This window comes from Gorilla gorilla, chromosome 1, assembly GCF_029281585.2.
Source record: "Gorilla gorilla gorilla isolate KB3781 chromosome 1, NHGRI_mGorGor1-v2.1_pri, whole genome shotgun sequence".
Classification (NCBI taxonomy): Eukaryota; Metazoa; Chordata; class Mammalia; order Primates; family Hominidae; genus Gorilla; species Gorilla gorilla.
In genome coordinates this window covers 83,259,368-83,279,773 of record NC_073224.2, presented here as the reverse complement: position 1 = coordinate 83,279,773, position 20,406 = coordinate 83,259,368, and the positions used below count along the sequence as shown (strand labels likewise).

The window sequence follows — 20,406 nt, the reverse complement described above, 5'->3', positions numbered from 1 at the left end:
TCTTTACCAGCATCATGAAAACGAACTATTACAATGATAAAGAAAAGCAGTGGAGAGATTATCAGCCCCACTCACTGAAGGTTGACAGGACTGCCTTAATGATATGTACAGGTTACTGTGCCCAAGCTTTCTTTATTTCTGAAAAGACAATCAAATCTAACAAGAAAGTTTATAGAGTTGAAAAAAAACACAATCTCACCATCCTAACGTTAATTTTAGTTTTATATGTCTCCTCCCATTGGTACAGGGATTTTTACCTAGCTCTAATTACAGTCATGCATCACTTAACGATGGGGATATGTTCTGAGAAATGTGTCATTAGGCAATTTTGTCATTGTGTGAACATTATGGAGTGCACTTACACAAACCTAGATGGTATAGTCTACTACATACCTAGGCTACATGGTATAGCTTATTGCTCCTACGCCTCAAACCTGCACAGCACATTACTATACTGAATACTGTAGGCAATTATAACACCATGGTAAATATGGCTCAAGCCTATAATCCCAGCCCTTTGGGAGGCTAAGGTGGAGTACTTGAGCCCAGGAGTTTCAGACCAGCCTGGGCAACACAGGTTAGGAAGACCCCGTCTCTACCAAAAATAAAACAATTGCCCAGGTATGGTGGCATGTGCCTATAGTCCCAGCTACTCAGGAGGCTGAAGTGGGAGGACTGCTTGAGCCCAGGAGCTTGAGGCTGCAGTGAGCTATGATCACACCACTGCACTCCAGCCTGGGTGACAGAGCAAGGCCCTGTCTTTAAAAAAAAAAAATGAAAAAAAAAAGGATAAAAAATGGTACACCTATATAGGGCATTTACCATGAATATAGCTTGCAGGACTGGAAGTTGCCGTGGGTGAGACAGTGAGTGAGCGGTGAATGAATGTACTGTAGACTTTATAAACACTGTACACTTAGGCTACACTAAATTCATGTGTAAAAATTTCTTTCTTCAATAACAAATTAACCTTACCTTACTATAACTTTTTTACTTTATAAACTTTAAAATTGTTTTAATGTTTTGACTCTTTTGTAATAACACTTAGCTTAAAACACAAACACATTGTATAGCTATACAAAATACTGTATTTTCTTTTTTATATTCTTATTCTATAAGCTTTTTTATAATTCTAAAAGGTTATTGTCTTTTGAAATTTTTTAAACTTAAAAACAAAGACATAAATGCACACATTAGCCTAGGGCTTCACAGGGTCAGGATCCTCAAGACATCACTATGCAACACGAATTTTTCAGCTCCATTATCATCTTATGGGACCACCGTAGTATATGTGGTCCAATGTTGTATCACATGACTGTATAACTAGAGATATCTTGCTCTTTTACTCCCAGCTGTGGACAAACAAGAAACTTTGCTGTTGTGGCTGCAGGAAGGCAACCCAATGTTTCTCTAATACTTTGTACAACGTAGTCCTCATGCCCACTATGTCTAACAGGTCACAAATATTCATTAATAAAATATAGTCAAACCTTTAGGAGTTCACAATCTAGTGAGAGAGACAGGCATCATGGTGCACTGTTGTTTTTCCAAATGCCCATTGCTAATCTGTTCATCTTATTCTTCTGTCAAAGCAGTAAGGACAGAAGAGAAGATGTGAGTCATCCCTGAGTCACAGCCCTCTGGAAATGCCTGAAATCCATTCTTTCCTGTCCCTCAGATCACTGTAAGGACTTCATGGTTCTCTCCAACCCTTATAGCTGTATGAAAACATTTTTTCTGATATGAGAGCCTCCACCCTCTCTCTAAGGAAAGTAAATCCTTTCTTAGTCAAGCTCTCCCTTTTCCACACTCCGGTCTTTCCCTGGAATGTCTCCTCTGTCCTTCCTCCCCTCCTCCTTTCCCATTATACATCTCACTAACCCTCAGGAAAATAGCTTTAAAATTTCCCCTCTGGAATGGGGCCCAGTCCACAGAGCACCTACCTTTGGTATAAGTCAGATGTTAAACTCAATTACCTACGAAGGCCAGGCAGAACAGCGTTCTTCTGACTTTGTTTGCATATTAAGTTCATGGAACATTCTCTACTTTCACAAAGAAACATGATCATTTTTTTCTTGAAATATACAGCCCTTAGTTAAGCTTTCATTTGCACAGTTTTGACAGATAAGAATGCAAGAACTATTTCTTTTTCCTCCCAATTCTACTCTAATGTTAGTAACTGGCAGAGGACCTTCTGAGTAACAGAGAACATAATATGCCCTCTAAAAGGCTACTCAGCAGCCACTGTTTGCCAGATGGAACATGGGCCTGGTGTTGCTGTGTTGCTAGATCTTCTGACCTTTCAGGAGACAAAAATCCAGATATTTTTATGAAAAATCATGTTTTCAAAACGCTGATGTGGACGAAAGAAAGAGAGATCAGACTGTTACTGTTGTCTATGTAGAAGGAAGAAGACATAAGAAATTCCATTTTGTTCTGAACTAAGAAAAATTCTTCTGCCTTTAGATGCTGTTAATCTGTAACCCTAGCCCCAACCCTGTGCTGGCAGAAACGTGTTGTGTTGACTCAAGGTTTAATGGATTTAGGGCTATGCAGGGTGTGCTTTGTTAAAAATGTGTTTGCAGGCAGTATGCTTGGTAAAAGTCATCACCATTTTCCAGTCTCGAGAACCCAGGGACACAATGCACTGCGGAAGGCCGCAGGGACCTCTGCCCAAGAAAGCCTGGGTATTGTCCAAGGTTTCTCCCCACTGAGACAGCCTGAGATATGGCCTCGTGGGAAGGTAAAGACCTGACCGTCTCCCAGCCCGACACCAGTAAAGGGTCTGTGCTGAGGAGGATTAGTGAAAGAGGAAGTCCTCTTTGCAGTTGAAATGAGAGGACGGCATCTGTCTCCTGCTCATCCCTGGGAATGGAATGTCTCGGTGTAAAACCCGACATACATTCTATTTACTGAGATAGGAAAAAACCGCCTTATGGCTGGAGGTGAGACATGCTGGAGGCAATACTGCTCTTTACTGCACTGAGATGTTTGTGTAAAGTCAAACATAAATCTGGCCTATGTGCACATCGAGGCATAGAATCTTTCCTTAAACTTATTTACAACACAGAGACCTTTGCTCACATGTTTTCCTGCTGACCCTCTCCCCACCATTATCCTATAGTCCTGCCACATCCCCCTCACTGAGATAGTAGAGATAGTGATCAGTAAATACTGAGGGAACTCAGAGACCAGTGCCGGCGCAGGTCCTCCGTATGCTAAGCGCCGGTCCCCTGGGCCCACTGTTCTTTCTCTATACTTCATCTCTGTGTCTTATTTCTTTTCTCAGTCTCTCATCCCACCTGATGAGAAACACCTACGGGTGTGGAGGGGCTGGCCCCCTTCAGTGGACAGCTAATTCAAGACAATTTAAAATGCTCCAAAGTCTAAAGCAAACAAGTTCACAGAGTGCAGAAGCATTGCCAGTGTACAGCTTCTGGCACCGTAAATTCTAATGAGTATTTTATTATATTTGCTTAATTTACAACAGACAATAATATAATTATGCCTTTGACAGACATCAATAATCTGTTTCTGTATTCATTCTCCATATTTATAGAGTATTGTGTTTTCTAGCTGATTTTCACAACACATTGTTAACAGTGCCTTAGGCCAAACTACTCTTCTTTCCCAATTATTCTCTTTCTTCCCTACAAAGGGAGTTAAAACAAGGAACTGTTAAAACTTGGAGCCAAATTAGAGATTAAATTACATTAGCTTTAAACGGTTTTCTGGAGTGGCTAGAAATTTTTACCAGTAATCTTACTGCAAGTCCTGGGTCACTGAAGAACTGGGTAAATATGATTAGCATGCACGCACCAACACATCACTGTGATGAAAACGCAAATCACAGTATGTGAGTCACTACTCTCAACACTGCCATGCCCCTGCCTTAAACCTGCCAGCCCCATCCAGAGGATTTTTCTCATCTCTGAACTCCAATCATTTACACCTTCCCCCATCAGAATTTACCCTACATTTTATTATAATTGCATATAAATATGCCTTCCCTGTAACAGCAGGGACTGTGTTTCTCCACTGTATGGCCTGGCACAGTGTCCAGCACACAGCAGGCAAAGCAAGAGTTACTGCATGAGCCAGTATCATCATCCAAACGATAGCTACCATTTCCAGAGCACCTACTGTGAGCTGACTAGTTTACCTACATGATCCTGGTGGCTTTCCCAGACCAGACCACCCAAACCAAAGCAGCCCCCCAGGCACCCTCTAGGCACATAACCCTATTTTAGTTCTCTGAATACGACTGATTGCTGTCTAACATATTTTGGTTTGTGTGCTTATTGTCTGTCACCGGTTTCCCTTCACAAGAAGGAAAGCTCCAAGAGGACAGGCATCTTATCTACCTTGTACTTGGCTCACAGCAAATAAATGAATCTAAGCCGCCCACCTCCCTGGGTGACAGAGTTGACCTGCACACAGTAGGTCTCAAAGAGTATGTTTTAAATTTTATATTTAGATTTCAAGATAATTGTGTTGAATATTTTATGGTTCATAACAAACAGAAAGGGGAGGGCAGAATAAAAATAAATAAAAGTTTAGTTACATTACCCTAGCACTGACATTGGTACGGGAATTTTTGCTGCAATAAGAAAGCCACTTCCTCTGACATAAGGTCACCCACACTTCTGGGTCTTGCCACATCCTCTTAGACAGTGCATCGTGGCTGGGCTGGCTGGGGCGGTCAGGACTCCAGACGCTCACACTAAAAGAGGGGCGGTAGTCGAGCAGTCACTCCACTCCTCTGTAGGGAGCTGGCCGCGAGTGGGTGCGCAGGAGGGTGCGCGCGGACCCGTGCAGCGCCCAGGGCGGCTGTGCGAAGCCGCCGCAGCCTGCGCGCCCAGGCGATTCTCCACCTTGGGGCTCGCCTTCCTGCCGCTTTCCTCTTCCTTCCACCCCCAAAGCGCGCACGCCCTGCAGAGTCAAACCTGGCGCATCCTCAAGCTTCCAGGGGGCAACGTGACCGAGCCCCGCATCACGTGTGCAGAGACGGCCTATAGTGTCTGAAGGATGCCACCTAGTCGCAGGCCCGGCGGCGCCACGAACAGCGACCGCGGTAGTCCAGCTCGCGCCGCGTCCCGGCCCGGCCCCCAGCGGCCGGCCTTCCGCGGCCCCGCCCCCGCCGCCCCAGTCCCCGCCCCCGCCGCCCCAGTCCCCGCCCCTCGCGCATTCGTTTATTCCTCCGCGCGCTGGGACAGGCTGCTTCTTCGCCAGAACCACCCGGTTGCTTGCTGTCCCAGCGGCGCCCCCTCATCACCGTCGCCATGCCCGGAGGTCTGCTTCTCGGGGACGTGGCTCCCAACTTTGAGGCCAATACCACCGTCGGCCGCATCCGTTTCCACGACTTTCTGGGAGACTCGTAAGTGGCCACCGCGTAGCCCTGTCCTGGCCTCGGTTGCGCCGGACTCGGAGGTGCCTTCCCTGTTTCTTCTCCCTGCCGTCCTCCCGGCCGCTCAGCCCCCTGCGCCGCCCGCCCCTTCCCCCGCACCGGTTCCCGCGCGCGCCAGGCCGTGTGGCCTCTGCTCAGCGTCGGCTGCGCTGCTGGGAGCTGGCACCCGTTCGGCCTGCCCTGCGCGGGCCACTCGATCCCTCCTGGCCTCCCCGCCTCCGGCGTGGCTGGGCAAGGCCGCGCCAAGGTGGGGGGTGGGGAGGATAAAATTGGGTTCTGCGGGTTTTGGAAACTCACCGCCCGCGGGAGGGTTTGTTGTCCGTTTAACTCGTCTTAGTAAACTGTGCAGGTAGCGTGGTCAGGCCGAGGGCGCAGGGGCGCGGCGGCATTGACGATCACTTCCCCGGACTAGTGCCCAGGGTCGCACCGCCCTCCCACCCTCCGTTCTGGAATTTGCTCCCTGGGGAGGATGGGTGTCTAAAGCCAAAGTCGGAGGACACAGCTGCTGGCTATAGGTTACAGGAAGGCCAACGTATCATCTGAGGGTGCAGTGGTATTTGCAGGCTTCTGGGCACAAAATGTGAAATTTAAAACCACTAGTTGCCAGGTAGGTGGCCGAAAGACTTTTTGTCCAGAGCCGCCTCCAATGGCCAAGATATGATTTGATAACAGCTTTAGGAAGAGCCAAGAACACTCTGCGTAGGTGTGCCTTCAGAGATTCCAGAACTTGCAACACTTGGAGGGAAGGACTTTCTGACGCTGTTCCGCTGGAGTGGCCTATTCTTGCTAGTGATGGCCGTTCCAGGCTCCAGGACACGTGTACTGCCCAACTTTGAGACTCTCTTGTTTCCCAGTGGCTTGCCCCTCACTGTCGCCTCCGCTTTCTACCTTGCTTCTAGCACATGAGCTTGCTGATGATAGCCAAATTGATGACCTGTGATCTGACTTGGCAGTTTTACCATTATGGATAGGAGTAGTAAATCGGTGTTGCCCTTTTTTTTTTTTTTAACAGCTCCTGAATCAGCAAACTGGAAGTTGCTTAGTTTTCATCAGAAGCATTCCAGGCATGTCTAGTTATATTATGGTTCTGGAGCACTAGTGGTCCCACTACACTGTGGGGCTCCAAGGCTTGACGACAGTTCTTCCCCAGATTATATCCTTTTTATATACAGTATCCAGGGAGACAGGCTTATGAAATTAATCAGTGATTGGACAGGGCTGTGCAGAGAACCAGGGAGAGATTCTTACACATCATATGCCTATCCAACCCTTTATAACCTCTTAAGTCCCTTTTCCAGCCACTGAATAGGGAAAAGTTAAGCTTTGTGAAAGATAGGACTAGGCCAGAAAAAGGTTGAGAAATGGAATATTCAAACCTTGAATGCAGAAAAATACTTTAGAAATACAGCTTATGGCCATTCTTATACTTAGGATCTAGGTAGTAATATTTCTCCAGCAATCCTTGGGATTTTTAGAGTTGTGTTCCTTCCCATTTCTACCTGCAGCCCTCATCCCCCATCCCCATGAAACATAAACTATTTCCAGAACTCTTAGCTTGTATAGATTAAATATTAGCATAAAACGTATTTACTGTGCCAACAATTATAAATGCTGTCACTTTTTAAGCTAACCGTACTTTTTTGGGGTTTTGTTAATGTTTATTGGCCTCTAGATCCATCTAGATTTGATCAAAAGTGGTACTTTATCAGGGAGCCATAGTTAGGAACACGATAGAAATATCTGCATTTATTAACTAATATACAAGTCTGCCTAGGATCAGGCATAGTATTCCCTACCTTACCGGGAAGAGAAGTTTGAGCCTTTTATATGTTTATGACACGTGGATTTTTGCCTGATTTTTCCAATTTTCTATTCTGTATATGATCCTAAATCAGACTGTCAATTTTTGATCCAGGTATTTTTGAGAAGAAAAAATTAAAATGTATCTCTCTACCTTACCCCTGATCATTGTAAACAACTAAAGAGGTTGGGTGCTACATTGGGTGAGTTTACTGGACCTTATCGCTGTTTCTTTAAGTGGTAGAAGCAGCTTCTTCATAGCACATCTTCACTAAGCAAAATATGTGTTTTCCAGGGGTCTTCTGGGGCTTAGTAAGTGGGAACCATTCTCTTGAAGGAGGAAACCTTTTGTCTTTTGAAAATGGGTAAGAAAATGGGAGAATGTCACTGAATTACTCTTAAGTGCAGCAGTAGGAAGACTTGGAGGGGAAGGAAGGCCAAGGTAAGACATTCTTGGAGTTTATCCTATTTTGTAGCCATGAGGTAAACTGGAGTTTCACTTCTGAGGGAGGGAAGGACGTGAACTGGCTTAAAACCAGTTCCTTTTGCATGATTCAGCAAAACAGTCTTTATGGACTCACAATGGAAAAAGAACTCCTAACTTTTCTAATTTATCCTCCTTTTAACGATAGAGGAGGAAATGCCCTGTTCCATTTCTTCTCAACTTCTGGAGACCTTCTGTTAAGTCTCATCTAACCATTAAATAGATCGTTTTCCATAGAATCTAAGGCCTAGATTTTACTCATAGTGATATTATCTACTTCAAAAGATATACTCTATGTTCTTCCTTTTGCCCTTCATAGTAAAGTGAACATAGTGCACACCTCCACAATCTTAAAAAAAAAATGCTAACTTTCTTCCCAGTCTTGCCATAGGGCCCTCCATCCTTTTTGTAAGAAGATCTTTTTCCTTCTTGAAACCTTGGGAGTTGAGTGGCAGCCGTAAGTAGGAAGGAGGTGCCCTTGTCTTTGCTTGTTCTCTGTGCTCAGGGAAACTTTGGAAAGGTCAACTTGGCATCTAGGCTAGATTTAGTTATCTACTAGTTTAGGATCCTGCCTAAATCATCTGGTTTAGGATGGTTTAAGTTGATGGGGATGTGGAGAACTGAGTGTTAAATTTTCCTTTTCAGTTGAAAGAGTAGTTTCTGTTGCCAAGAAGAAGGAAATGGTACTTCAGCTTTCTTCGTGACAGCTTGAAATGTGCTCAAAATCATAAAATCTTAGACAATGATGACTTAGATATTAGTATTTACCTAAGAATTTGCTGTTGTAGAAATCTACATTGCAGGCTATCAAAATTCTACCTGCTTGGTCTGAAGAAAGAAGAAAAAGAAACTGCAAATGAACAGATAGGTAAAACTGTGAAGGTGCTATTGTTTTGTCAGAGTATAAATATTGGGTGTCATGTTTGGCAGGTTAGATCAGTAAAGTGGTTTTACAAAAGATTTTATATCCACTTGCTTCAAAGAAGCCAAGTGTCAACTTTAATTTTTACATATAAATAGAAGATAGAAACCTATTTATTTCAGATTACATAATTTGTTTATTATTGCAGTCAGGCATTTGTTTGGATTCAGGGCATACTGGGACATCCATTATTGGAGCTGAATGTCAGGGTCTATGCTAGAAAAAAATGTAGAAAAGGATAAGAAGAAATAATTAAGTGTTTTCAGTGAACTACTTGGCTTGAATAGCACAGATTGTATTAGCCAAAAAGGAGTCAGGGTGGCACCATAATTATTAAAGGAGGCAACACCTTAACATTAGTCTTTTTAAATATGTGTCATCTTGAATTTCATGTCTTTGATTGAATTGGGCTATAAGCATAGGCTTCTCTGGAGGTAAGTAGATTGAAAAGCACTCCTCAACAGAAAAGCTTAAAAGTAAATATCATCATAAGCATTCATTTAAAAAAGCCTGTTTTTGACCCAGAAGTTGTGACTTTTCATTCTCTGTGATGTTGGTGATAACTCTTAATTCAATTGTGACCTTGTTTTTCTTCCTTTCAGATGGGGCATTCTCTTCTCCCACCCTCGGGACTTTACCCCAGTGTGCACCACAGAGCTTGGCAGAGCTGCAAAGCTGGCACCAGAATTTGCCAAGAGGAATGTTAAGTTGATTGCCCTTTCAATAGACAGTGTTGAGGACCATCTTGCCTGGAGCAAGGTTAGTATCAATTGGCATGTGCTTTGAGCCTGAGATTATAGAGGTCAAGTTATAAATTATGGAGTACTTGGTTTTGAGGTTAAGGTACAAGTAAGCCTTAGGTTCAAAGTTCACTAATTATTTGAAAATTTCAGTTGAACCACACAGTGATCACATTGCTAAATCCATTGGTCAGTCAATTCTCAGCCCTCCTCTTGGCCTGCCAGCAGCATTCAACCCAGGTGATCACTGTACCTCCTGAAACTTTTTCCTTTCTTGACTTCCAGGACACCACATTCTAGCTGTTCCTGCTCACTGATTCTTCATCTCCCAACTCCTAATTTATGCTGAAGTTACTCTGAACTTATTTCTTGGACTTCCTCTCTTTTCTGTCTGCACTCTTTCCCTTGGTGAGCTCATCCACTCACCTTTAAATACCATCTATGTGCTGTGATTCTCAAATTTTCATCTCTATGCCAGACTCTTCCAGGTTCATATAACCACTGCCTACTTAGCATCTCTCCTGGGATGTCCAGTCATCTCAAACCTAGCATGTCTAACTAGGCCTCATTCTTAGATCCAGAGTTTTACTCATCTAAGCTAATGGCAACTACATTTTTATAGTTGTTCACGCCCCAAATCCAGGAGCCATTCTGAATTCTTCATGTTTTTTCACATCATACATCTGATTTATCCTCAAACTTGTCAGCTCTACCTTCAAAATATGTCCTGTATCATAGATGGAAGACTCACTTCCCAGGGATCTGTGTGACTTACCCTCACCTCTTTTGGGTCTCAACTCACAGGACATTTCATCAAAGCCTTTCTTGTCCTCATTATCTAAAATTATAACTCCTTTTCACGTTCACCATCCCCTTCTCCTCAGCACTGTGCATACTACCTATTTAGTTTGTTTGTTTCTTCCTAGTAGAGTGTAAACTCAGCAGGAACAGAGACTCCTGTTTAGTGCACTGCTGGAACAATGCTCACTACTCAGTATATCCTAGGCGATCAGTCAATATTTGTTGAATGAATTAACTGAAGGAAATACCTACTTCTAGCAAAAGAATTTACTTGAACAGTAAATTTGGTGGTCTGAATTTACCTTGAAAACATTTTAAGAACTTGACTGCACTGTGCTCTTAAGTAATAATGATAACTACTTTTTGAGGGATGTATACTAGAAACTATGTCAAGCATGTGCAGTTGAATAAAAGATGTATTGACTTGTGAGTTAGGGGTCTGTGGCTGCATTCTATAGCAGTTAATGCCAGTTAATCCTAAATATCTGAGACTAGAAGAATCATGTGTAGGAGAAAAAAGAAGGGCAGTTATCTGTCTTGAAGTAGAATTTTTTTTCATTCCTTACACTTCTCAGTGAGTGGTAACTGTAGTTTTTGCTATCATTTTTCATTTTCGTTTTTGCAGTTGAACATACTTTTTTCACTCAGAGAGTTGGAGGGACTTGCCCAAGACTGCCAATGGCAATGAGATTTCAACCTCAAATCAATGTTCTTTTTAATGCAAGATGATAAAGAGTAGGATTTAGCCTAATTTAGGATAGAATAAAGCCAAATAATTTAGGATAGGTTCTTTGGTGTTCATGGGTGTAACCTAATGCCCATGATGCAAGTGGCAGAGTAGAGAATTAGTGCACAGCAATAATTAAAGTGACATATTGCCAAAGGAAGCGGTTATAGCCCATTATATAATACCTTTTAAAGGACAGACGCATACTCAGGTTTATTTTACCTGCTGAGCTTCTGCCTTAGAAGTTTTCAGAATTGTGATTACATAGAATAGGAAAAAAGTCTGAACTATCAGAAGCAGTGCCGCAACTTTGACAAACAACTGATTATATAATAATCTGCCTCTAGCATGAGACTATATTAATTATTATTTAGCTCTGGTGACTTCATAAGCAGCCAGTGACAACAGAAAGTTAAGATAATAAAATGAAGGAATGTTACAATTTGTTGTCATCCGGGAGCCTGAGGCAGGAGAATGGCTTGAACCCGAGAGGTGGAGGCTGCAGTGAGCTGAGATCGCGCCACTGCACTCCAGCCTGGGCAACAGAGACTCCACCTCAAAAAAATAAATAAATAAAAAGAATTTGTTGTTATCTACTTCAGAGCTCATTAATGCCACATTTGTCACATCTCTGTTGAGAAATCCACAATGGTTTTGTATCTGCTATGCCATCAAGCCCCTGTTTTACTTTCAAGCCTACACACAATAGACGTTATTCCAATTTTAAATCCTCTTTTCCATTACTTGCTAAACTCTATCCAACTAAGTTCCTCACTCTCTTATCAATAGTTTATGTACAGAGTTGCCCACGTTTCATTAATATCGTTCCTGGCCGGGCGCGGTGGCTCTCGCCTGTAATCCCAGCACTCTGGGAGGCTGAGGCAGGTGGATCACAAGGTCAGGAGTTCAAGGCCAGCCTGGCCAAGATGGTGAAACCCCGTTTCTACTAAAAATACAAAAAAGCCAGCGTGGTGGCGGGTGCCTGTAATCCCAGCTATTCAGGAGGCTGAGGCAGAGAATTGCTTGAACCTGGGAGGCGGAGGTTGCAGTGAGCCGAGGTTGCAGTGAGCCAAGGTTGCGGTGAGCCAAGATTGCACCACTGCACTCCAGCCTGGGCGACAGCAAGACTCTGTCTCAAAAAAAAAAAAATATATATATATATATATATACACACACACATATATACATATATATACACATATATACACGTATATAATATATATACACATATATATATGTGTGTGCATATATATATATAGTTCCTGATTCCTAGAATGCCTTTCTTTTCTCTGTGAAAAATCTTACCCATCCTCCAAGGGCCTAGATAGAAGTCCTGTTCTTTTCTTGAAGCCTTTTGTAACTTTTGGAGTCCTACAAATGGGAGTGTTCGTATACTTCAGCATTTACCATCCACCATTTAACATTAGTCTTGCATTTGCTGCTGCTTCATACTGGAATCATCTCTAACCAAATGAGAAGTTCCTTTGAAGGCAGGAGCTGTGTCTTACTCATCTGTATTCCACATGTATTTACCATAATGCTTAGCCCACCTTAAGTGCTATATCAATGCTTAATCAAATAACAAAACTAGATTTTTTTTTCTCCAAAAGCTTCCACGGATAGGAAAAGTAGAAATAAATGGATGAATAAAGTTTTACTAGGGAAGGAGGGAGGTGTATCATTTTTCTTTAGTTCAGACTTGAAATGCTTTGTTTTCTCTTTGAATTTCACCCTAGTTTAGGTTTACTTCTGCCTTTTCACCCATTTATTTTTGACTTGTCATTCAAGTATATATTCAACTCTCCATTCTTGTGTTTGCTTTGTTTTGTGATTTGTTTTTTTTTTTTTTGGTCATTTCTTATTTGTCTTGTAACTTAGCATCTGAGTCAGGGTGCTTTTGAGGTAGGGACCAGATCTATAAGATTTTCTTTACATATGGCATTATTTCTAGATGTGATGGATTTAACAAACCTATTGTTATCTGATGATTTTTACAGTATTTGGGTACCCAGAGGTACCTTGTATTTGGATCTAACTAAATTATTGCAATTTTAAAGGGGTTGCTGCTATTTTCTCATAGCAGTAAAAGCATGCTGAATTTAAGAGAACTGGGCATGAAAACAGCTTTGGTCCATGATTACAACCTAAGTACTGTACTCTGCTGTTATTCCTGGCAATAATTGGAATGAAGAGTGTTCATCTACTCACTTTTTAAAATTAAAATTGCTTAAAGAAAATTACTGTGATTTGGTCCTCTTTCCTGTCTTGCAAGGTGATGGCTGTTAACTGATGAAATTCAGAGCATGTGTTGGGTTTAGATTCCTCTTTCCCCTTTTACTTGTGTTTCAGGATATCAATGCTTACAATTGTGAAGAGCCCACAGAAAAGTTACCTTTTCCCATCATCGATGATAGGAATCGGGAGCTTGCCATCCTGTTGGGCATGCTGGATCCAGCAGAGAAGGATGAAAAGGGCATGCCTGTGACAGCTCGTGTGGTAGGTCATACAAATTCATTTTGTAGTTAGCATAACTGATCAGGCTGTATGTCCGTGTAAATGCTGGTACCAGCTAGAGGAGATAAGGGAATATCTACAATTATGAAATAACTGTGTATTGGCGACAATATCACTGATTATCTGTAATGCTGATGCAATTTTCAGCTAAATTTTTCAACTGCTTTATTCATAGTTCCTGGAAATCTACAAAAAAAAAGTTGTTTATCCTAAAATGTCTTCCAGAATAGAGAAACCTTTTCATAGCTCTCCTGACTGCTCTCCTGACCGCCCTGTCTTTAAAGTGATGGGCCATATCCTTCTTCATAAGGCAGCTCTGTTTTAAATTTTTATTTGTTCTGTCCTCTGCCCACTAGACAACAAACCCACTCCCTCATCTGAATAAATGCACAACTATTCAAGGAACAATATCAACTCCCATTAGTATTATTTTTATGATAGTCATCCCCAATTGACACAGCCTTTCCCTCGATTAAATTTGCATATCAGTTTTTCTTACTGGGAAAGCCAAAACCAAATAGAATTCCCTTCTACGTTTAGAAAATAACAGGGAGAAGAAAATTATCTGTATTCCAGCCATCCACATTAGCAGTTGGTGTATCCTTCTAGATGCTTTGTTTTTGCCTTGTTTTTATACCCTTGAACATTATTAATGACTGCAGAGCTTTCTAAGTGGCTTTGATAACACTCAAAGAACTCTTCCTATTTATGCCCTTCTGTGCTTTACAGGTGTTTGTTTTTGGTCCTGATAAGAAGCTGAAGCTGTCTATCCTCTACCCAGCTACCACTGGCAGGAACTTTGATGAGATTCTCAGGGTAGTCATCTCTCTCCAACTGACAGCAGAAAAAAGGGTTGCCACCCCAGTTGATTGGAAGGTAAAGATGTTTTAAAAAAACGGTTTCTCTACTTGCCTGAAGGGCCAGTCTCTAAATGGCCAACTTCCAGGTCTGTGTTACCTGTTTCTAGCACGCAAGTACACTGGGAGGATTTTTCCTCATGGCTGAGTTCAAGATTTGCTGAGAGGCCTTTTCAAGGTCTTTATAACACGTTTTATACACAACACAAACTCCCTATATGGCTTTCTAACTTTTAGATAATTTGGAAAAATTATTGGTCAGAATGATTCCTTTTCCTAATAGAAGGTTTAAAAAAAAAAAAAAACTTTTATCTAACCCTTCCCTGATGGCAAAATATTTATCGCACAATCTTAATTGGCCATTTCCGTTAAGTCATGGCTGTAAAAGTACCGGTGTATTAATGTCATTAAGTATTTCATTTCTCTTAAGCTTCATTCTTTTAAACCTGTGCTAGAATTCTCCAAAATTTGTTCGTAAACTTTTCATCTTTAGGACATGGATAACATCACAAGAGTATCTTAACATTGCTACATTTTTAAAATAATGCTAACCTGAATAGCAGGTTTTGTTTTGTTTTTTCTGACAGACAAATCACTTAAATTCTGTATCCACTAGTTAACTTATTATTACTTATTTATGTACTTATTGAGCCCAGATAGTAGTGAACTGGGGAGATAGCAGTGAATAATAGAAAGTCCTTGCCCTCATAGAACTTCCATTCCAGTGAGTGGAGACAAACAGTAAACAAGTTTATTAAGTGGTGATAACAGGTGCTACAGGGAAGAATCAAGCACAGATGGGGAGAATAACACCACAGGGGTGGGAGAGTGACTGTCAAGGAATGCCTGTCTATGAAGGGACCTTTGGAGAAAAACACGGAGAAGATGTGACCAAGGCATGTATACTTGTGAGGGACGAGCACTATAGGCAGAAGGAGCAGTTAGTGCAAGAAACTGGGCCTACAAGTGAGCTTGGCATGTTGGAGGAATACAAGGAAGGCTAGCATGCCTGGAGAAGAAGCTGCAGAAGGTAGGGTGAGGGACAAGAGACGAGAGGAGGCAGGATTCCATCACACAGGGCTTGCAGGCCATGATACTCAGAATTAAATGTAAAGTGTGGTGGCCAGCTGTTACTGGGTTTAAAACAGGGCTGTTTCTTGTTAAGATGGGGGAACTGCTTTCCTGCCACAAGTGCCAAAGATCAACTTGGAAAACAAAATCCTCAGAGAGGAGAGAGTAAAGAACACTTGATTAGTCTCATTAGCACCTGTAGCTACTTTTCTAAAGTTAATTCCTGAAGGCCTTGAAGCTTCACTATGAGATTGAATTTCACCATTCTCAATGTCTTTCAATAGGATGGGGATAGTGTGATGGTCCTTCCAACCATCCCTGAAGAAGAAGCCAAAAAACTTTTCCCGAAAGGAGTCTTCACCAAAGAGCTCCCATCTGGCAAGAAATACCTCCGCTACACACCCCAGCCTTAAGTCTCTTGGAGAAGTTGGTGCTGTGAGCCAGAGGATGTCAGCTGCCAATTGTGTTTTCCTGCAGCAATTCCATAAACACATCCTGGTGTCATCACAGCCAAGGTTTTTAGGTTGCTATACCAATGGCTTATTAAATGAAAATGGCACTAAAAGTTTCTTGAGATTCTTTACTCTCAGCAATCAATTCCATTCATACATCAGCACTCTACTGGTTCTGTTTGAAATATCTTCTGTATTTAAAACTCAAATCTTGTTGGATCTCTGCAGGGCTTGTGACCAATGAGGTCATATTTGTTGATGGTTGACAAAGCTTGCTTCACTCCATCAGAGAATGACTATCAATTTTTTTTTAACTGTCCTATCACGTCCTCTCCTGTCACCCATTTTGAAGAGTGGCAGAACTTGAGGTTCAACTTCCTCTGTAAATATCCAAGTATAAAGCCCAGGAACTTCTAGAATAACCCAGATGCGCTTTAATTTTTTTTTAATATGTTTTGATCACAGAACTTCTAGAATAACCCAGATGCTCTTTCATATTCTTTTAATATGTCTTGATCACAGCTGGGGGAAAAAAAGCTTTTTAATTCTGTACCTTTCTAGTAGATAAGTGAAGAGCAGGGAAAGAGACCTTTAAATATTTTGCTATAAAAAATTTGTGATAAGTTTCTATCAAAATGGGGAGATTGCAGAAAAGGCTTCCCTTGGCTCCCAAGGAGGTGTAGCAGGTGTGAGCAATATTAGTGCCATGTGCCTTTCACACAGGGTTTGCATTTATCAGTCTGTTTTCCGATGATGTGTACATGAAAGAGTACACCATGCGAAGAGAAGAGAGAATGATTGAAAATGTTTTATTATAGAACTCTTCTTGCAGTGGGTTGCTATTTTCTAGATTTTACTTTTTAGGGAACAAAATAAAATCCTTTGTTAAAACTGGGTCAGAGAATTCTGTTGTCATATTTTGAAGTATCAGCTTAGACTTATGTCCTGAAGGGCAGAGGCTTCCTTCTTCCTAGGATTGGCATGAGTAATTTCTTCCAAAGACAGATACATAAGATTTTATATAATGAAAATGGAGGAACAGCTGAAGAACGTGTGATGTCACCACATATCTTGGTCCACTTTGCTCCTTCATGTTACTTGCTTGGATCCTACAGTCCCATGATGTTATGATCCCTGGTATAAAGAGCTCTCTTAACCTAATTCCTTAATGGGATTGCTGGGTGTAGGAATGTGAACCTCAAAGATAATGGTACATCTGTGCTTTTTGCTGCTCTGAACTAATACTCTCTCAGACTTTGATTATACTCTACTAATAAGTGCCAGGTTTAGAAAAGGGGGTCCCATTTACGATGTCTTAGTCTGCTTGGGCTGATAGCAAAAATACTATAGACTGGGTGGCTTAAACAACAAACATTTCTCACAGTTCTGGAGACTGGAAGTCCAAGATCAAGGCACTGGTAAATCCTGTCTGGCGAGGACCTGCTTCCTGGTTTGTAGTTTGCTGCCTTCTTGTTGTATCCTCACATGACCAAGAGAGGGATCATCGCTCAAGTCTCATAAGGTCACTAATCCCATTCACGAAGGCTCCACCCTCATGACTTAATAATTACCTCCCAAAGGCCCTACATCCAAATACTATCACACTGGGGATTAGGCTTTAACATAAGAATGTTGAGGAGACACATTCAGTCCATAGCACCTGGTATAGTCCTTTGTATGAAACCTTTTTTTTTTTTTCTTCTTTTTTTTTTTGAGACAGTCTCACCCTGTCCAGGCTGGAGTGCAGTGACACAATCTCGGCTCACTGCAATCTCTGCCTCCTGGGTTCATGCAATTCTCCTGCCTCAGCCTCCCGAGCAGCTGGGACCACAGGTGCGTACCACCACGCCCAGCTAATTTTCGTGTTTTTAGTAGAGACGGGATTTCACCATGTTGGCCAGGCTGGTCTCAAACTCTTGACCTCGTGATCCAGCTGCCTCAGCCTCCCAAAGTGCTGGGATTACAGGCATGAGCCAATGCGCCCAGTCGAAACCTCTATATTTTTATTGAGTAGAATAATGTAAAACAAGCCCTAATGCCACGTGTTAGACAAGTCATTAAGCCTTTAGTTTCCTTGATTACTCCACATGTAGAATTTGAGTAACACTAAGAAGGTCAAGAACGTAGGTAGAAATTCCAATTCTGGGGAATGCTGGTTTGAAAGAGACAAAAGGGCTAGCTAGCTTCCTGCTCTCATTCCTCCCCATTTCAGTATATTTTGCCCTGAGCGAATACTGCTGAGCATGGTGGCATGCGCCTGTAGTTCCAGCTACTTGGGAGGCTGAGAGCAGGAGGATTGCTGGAGCACAGGAGTTCGAGTCTAACCTGGGCAACATAGACCCAGTCCCTCAAATAAATAAATGCTCTCTGTCCTCTTACAACAAATCTGACTATCCCCGGCTCCTGTTGTTTCCCTATTAGGGTCCTTACTGCTCTCTTCTCTTCACTTGGATATTTGCCTCTTTTGTTCTTGTCTCTCATGGAGAGTCTGGCTTCACCTTTTTTATGGTGCTAGTTCAGAGTTTAAATCTCCAACATTAGTTACTCAGATTTGAATCTTGTTTACAGATGGATGGAATATTTGCTGTTTAATTTGCAAATGCTAAATGGGATTCATCAACGTTTTCTCCAACCTCAAATCTATCTATTGTCCCTCTTACCTCTTATTCAGCCTTGGTGTGTGCTTGGCTATATATACTATTCTACCAGTATAGATGATGTCAGTATAAAAATGCTGAAAGAGAGCTCAAAGAAAATGGGTCATGTACCCTCAAATTGAATTCTGGTTCTGTCACTAAGCAGCCATGAAGCCATGAGACCTTGTGCAAGTATTCTTTTCCAAACATAAAATATTACCTAATGAATATGCATTTGCAGGGTAGAAGTGGTCCTTAAGTACAGTTTTAAACACAGTCATGCATTGCTTAATGACCGGGATATGTTCTAAGAAAAGCACCATTAGCCAATTTCTTTGTTGTGTGAACATTACATAGAGTGTACTTATACAAACCTAGATGGTATATATTTTTATTTTCTATATATTTTATCATATTGAAAACCAAATGTCCCAGCATCATTACTGAATATCAGTCATTTCCCTACTTGATCTGCAATGCCAACATCAAATGCAATATATTAGGTTTCTATAAATGCTCCGTTAAAGGCTTATGGGACCACTGTCATAAATGTGGTCCATCATTTGTCTGAAGCACTGTTACATGACGCATGACTGTAACACTATTAGGCAGGGAGAGTAGAGTCCCCTTATGAGAATTGCTGCCCTCAATTTTCATAGAAAAGAATAAATTTCATTATGCATCCAATGATTTATTTATAGCAAGTGAATTAATGTATGGCTACTGCAGCTATGAAAGAAATACAACTTGAGAGGCAGTCTATGTGACCTCAAAGAGTTAGGAAATGCTTTGGCTAGTCTTCTAAAGTGTACAGTCTTCTAAGGTGACCAAAGTGATAGACCTGTGATTCCTTTGTTGTGGTCTTGTCAAAAGTCTGATCTTACCCCCAACCTCCAACCAAAAGATAGGGATCTGCAGTGAGAAGCTCAGCAAAGGGATGAGAAGCCAGAATGGCTGTGCCTAAATGGCCAAGTCAGGATGCCAGTTACTGGGTGCAGTGAACTGGCATAGGGATTTACTCCCTCACATCCATTTGACCCTTCCTCTGAAACAATGCAAGTTGAGGAAATGCTGACAACTTTGATTCTAGCTTAATGGGCATAGCGTTAACTGGTTAAAAGGCCATTGCTACCCTCTTGTCATTCAGAAATGGCCATGTAATTCACTTCTTGCTGATGAGACACAAATGGAGGATTGTTGGAGGTTTCTAGAATTCTTTCTCACTCTGGAGAGCAATTGCAAGCATTTGTTTGTCTCCCACTGGATATAAACAAGAAAACATGAAGCACTAATTGCTGCTGGTAGCTGTCTTACAACCTAGGAGTAGTGAATCAGCCATAGAATGAGGCTGAAAAGGTAAACAGCAGAATGGAGAGAAAGAAAAACTGATATTTGATGACCTTCACTGAGTCTACCAATCACAAACATGTCCTGCCTCTTAACTTGCATTACATAAAAATTTCTTCAGTATTTAAGTCTGAGTTGGGTTTTCTGGTACTTGCAGCTCACAGTATCCTAATATATGCATGGGATGAAGTATTATCCTCTAGTTGTCTCAAATATATGGTGATGTACCGCCTCCTAAACAAACAGACGTATGTTTTCTTCTACTCCTCTATCACCTATACTTATGGAACTCAGGCTTCAATCTGCACTAAACCACCTGAGGAGCACATTAAAATGCAGAGCCCAAAGGCCTACCCTCAGGGATTGATTCCATAGGTGGCTATAAATCCATTTTCTTTAACTTTAAAACAATATTTTAGACACAGGGTCTCACTATGTTGTCCAGGCTAGCCTCCAACTCCTGAGCTTAAGGGATTCTTCTGCCTCAGCCTCCTGAGCAGCTGGGATTACAGGCACATACCACCACACACAGCTCACAAATTCACTTTTGACAACCCAGGTGACCTGTGACAGAATACAACAAATACTGCTGTTGTTCAACCAATACCCATTTCCCTCTTAAGCCTTACTAAGAACACCAAGATTGCA

The 20,406-nt window shown here is 41.8% G+C and overlaps 2 protein-coding genes and 1 long non-coding RNA gene across 7 annotated transcripts in view; 2 read left to right on the top strand and 1 right to left on the bottom strand.

Annotated features, from left to right (window-relative positions):
* The window catches only part of TNFSF4 (TNF superfamily member 4), a 305,662-nt gene extending 300,549 nt beyond the window's left edge, over positions 1–5,113 (bottom strand). For 2 of the 5 annotated variants that reach the window (XR_010135394.1, XM_063710796.1), the window contains exon 1: positions 4,570–4,996. Coding sequence is in view for 3 of the 5 variants with exons in the window: in XM_063710801.1 (XP_063566871.1) it covers positions 4,570–4,662 (93 nt within the window). In the remaining 2 variants the exon portion in view is untranslated. Of the gene's footprint in view, positions 1–4,569 lie in introns of all 5 variants that reach the window. The other 3 variants (XM_063710801.1, XM_063710799.1, XM_063710795.1) reach the window with 3 other exon arrangements.
* Positions 5,114–5,192: 79 nt separating this feature from the next.
* Positions 5,193–16,671, top strand: PRDX6 (peroxiredoxin 6). Its single transcript, XM_004027916.5, has 5 exons — positions 5,193–5,377; positions 9,216–9,372; positions 13,231–13,377; positions 14,125–14,271; positions 15,608–16,671. Exons 1-5 carry the CDS (start codon positions 5,283–5,285, stop codon positions 15,734–15,736), a joined length of 675 nt encoding a protein of 224 aa, XP_004027965.3. The 5' UTR covers positions 5,193–5,282; the 3' UTR covers positions 15,737–16,671.
* LOC134759290 (uncharacterized) lies at positions 5,385–8,541 on the top strand. The gene is made up of 2 exons (XR_010135397.1): positions 5,385–7,649; positions 8,480–8,541. It is a non-coding gene; the product is annotated as an uncharacterized lncRNA (long non-coding RNA).
* Positions 16,672–20,406: the final 3,735 nt, after the last annotated feature.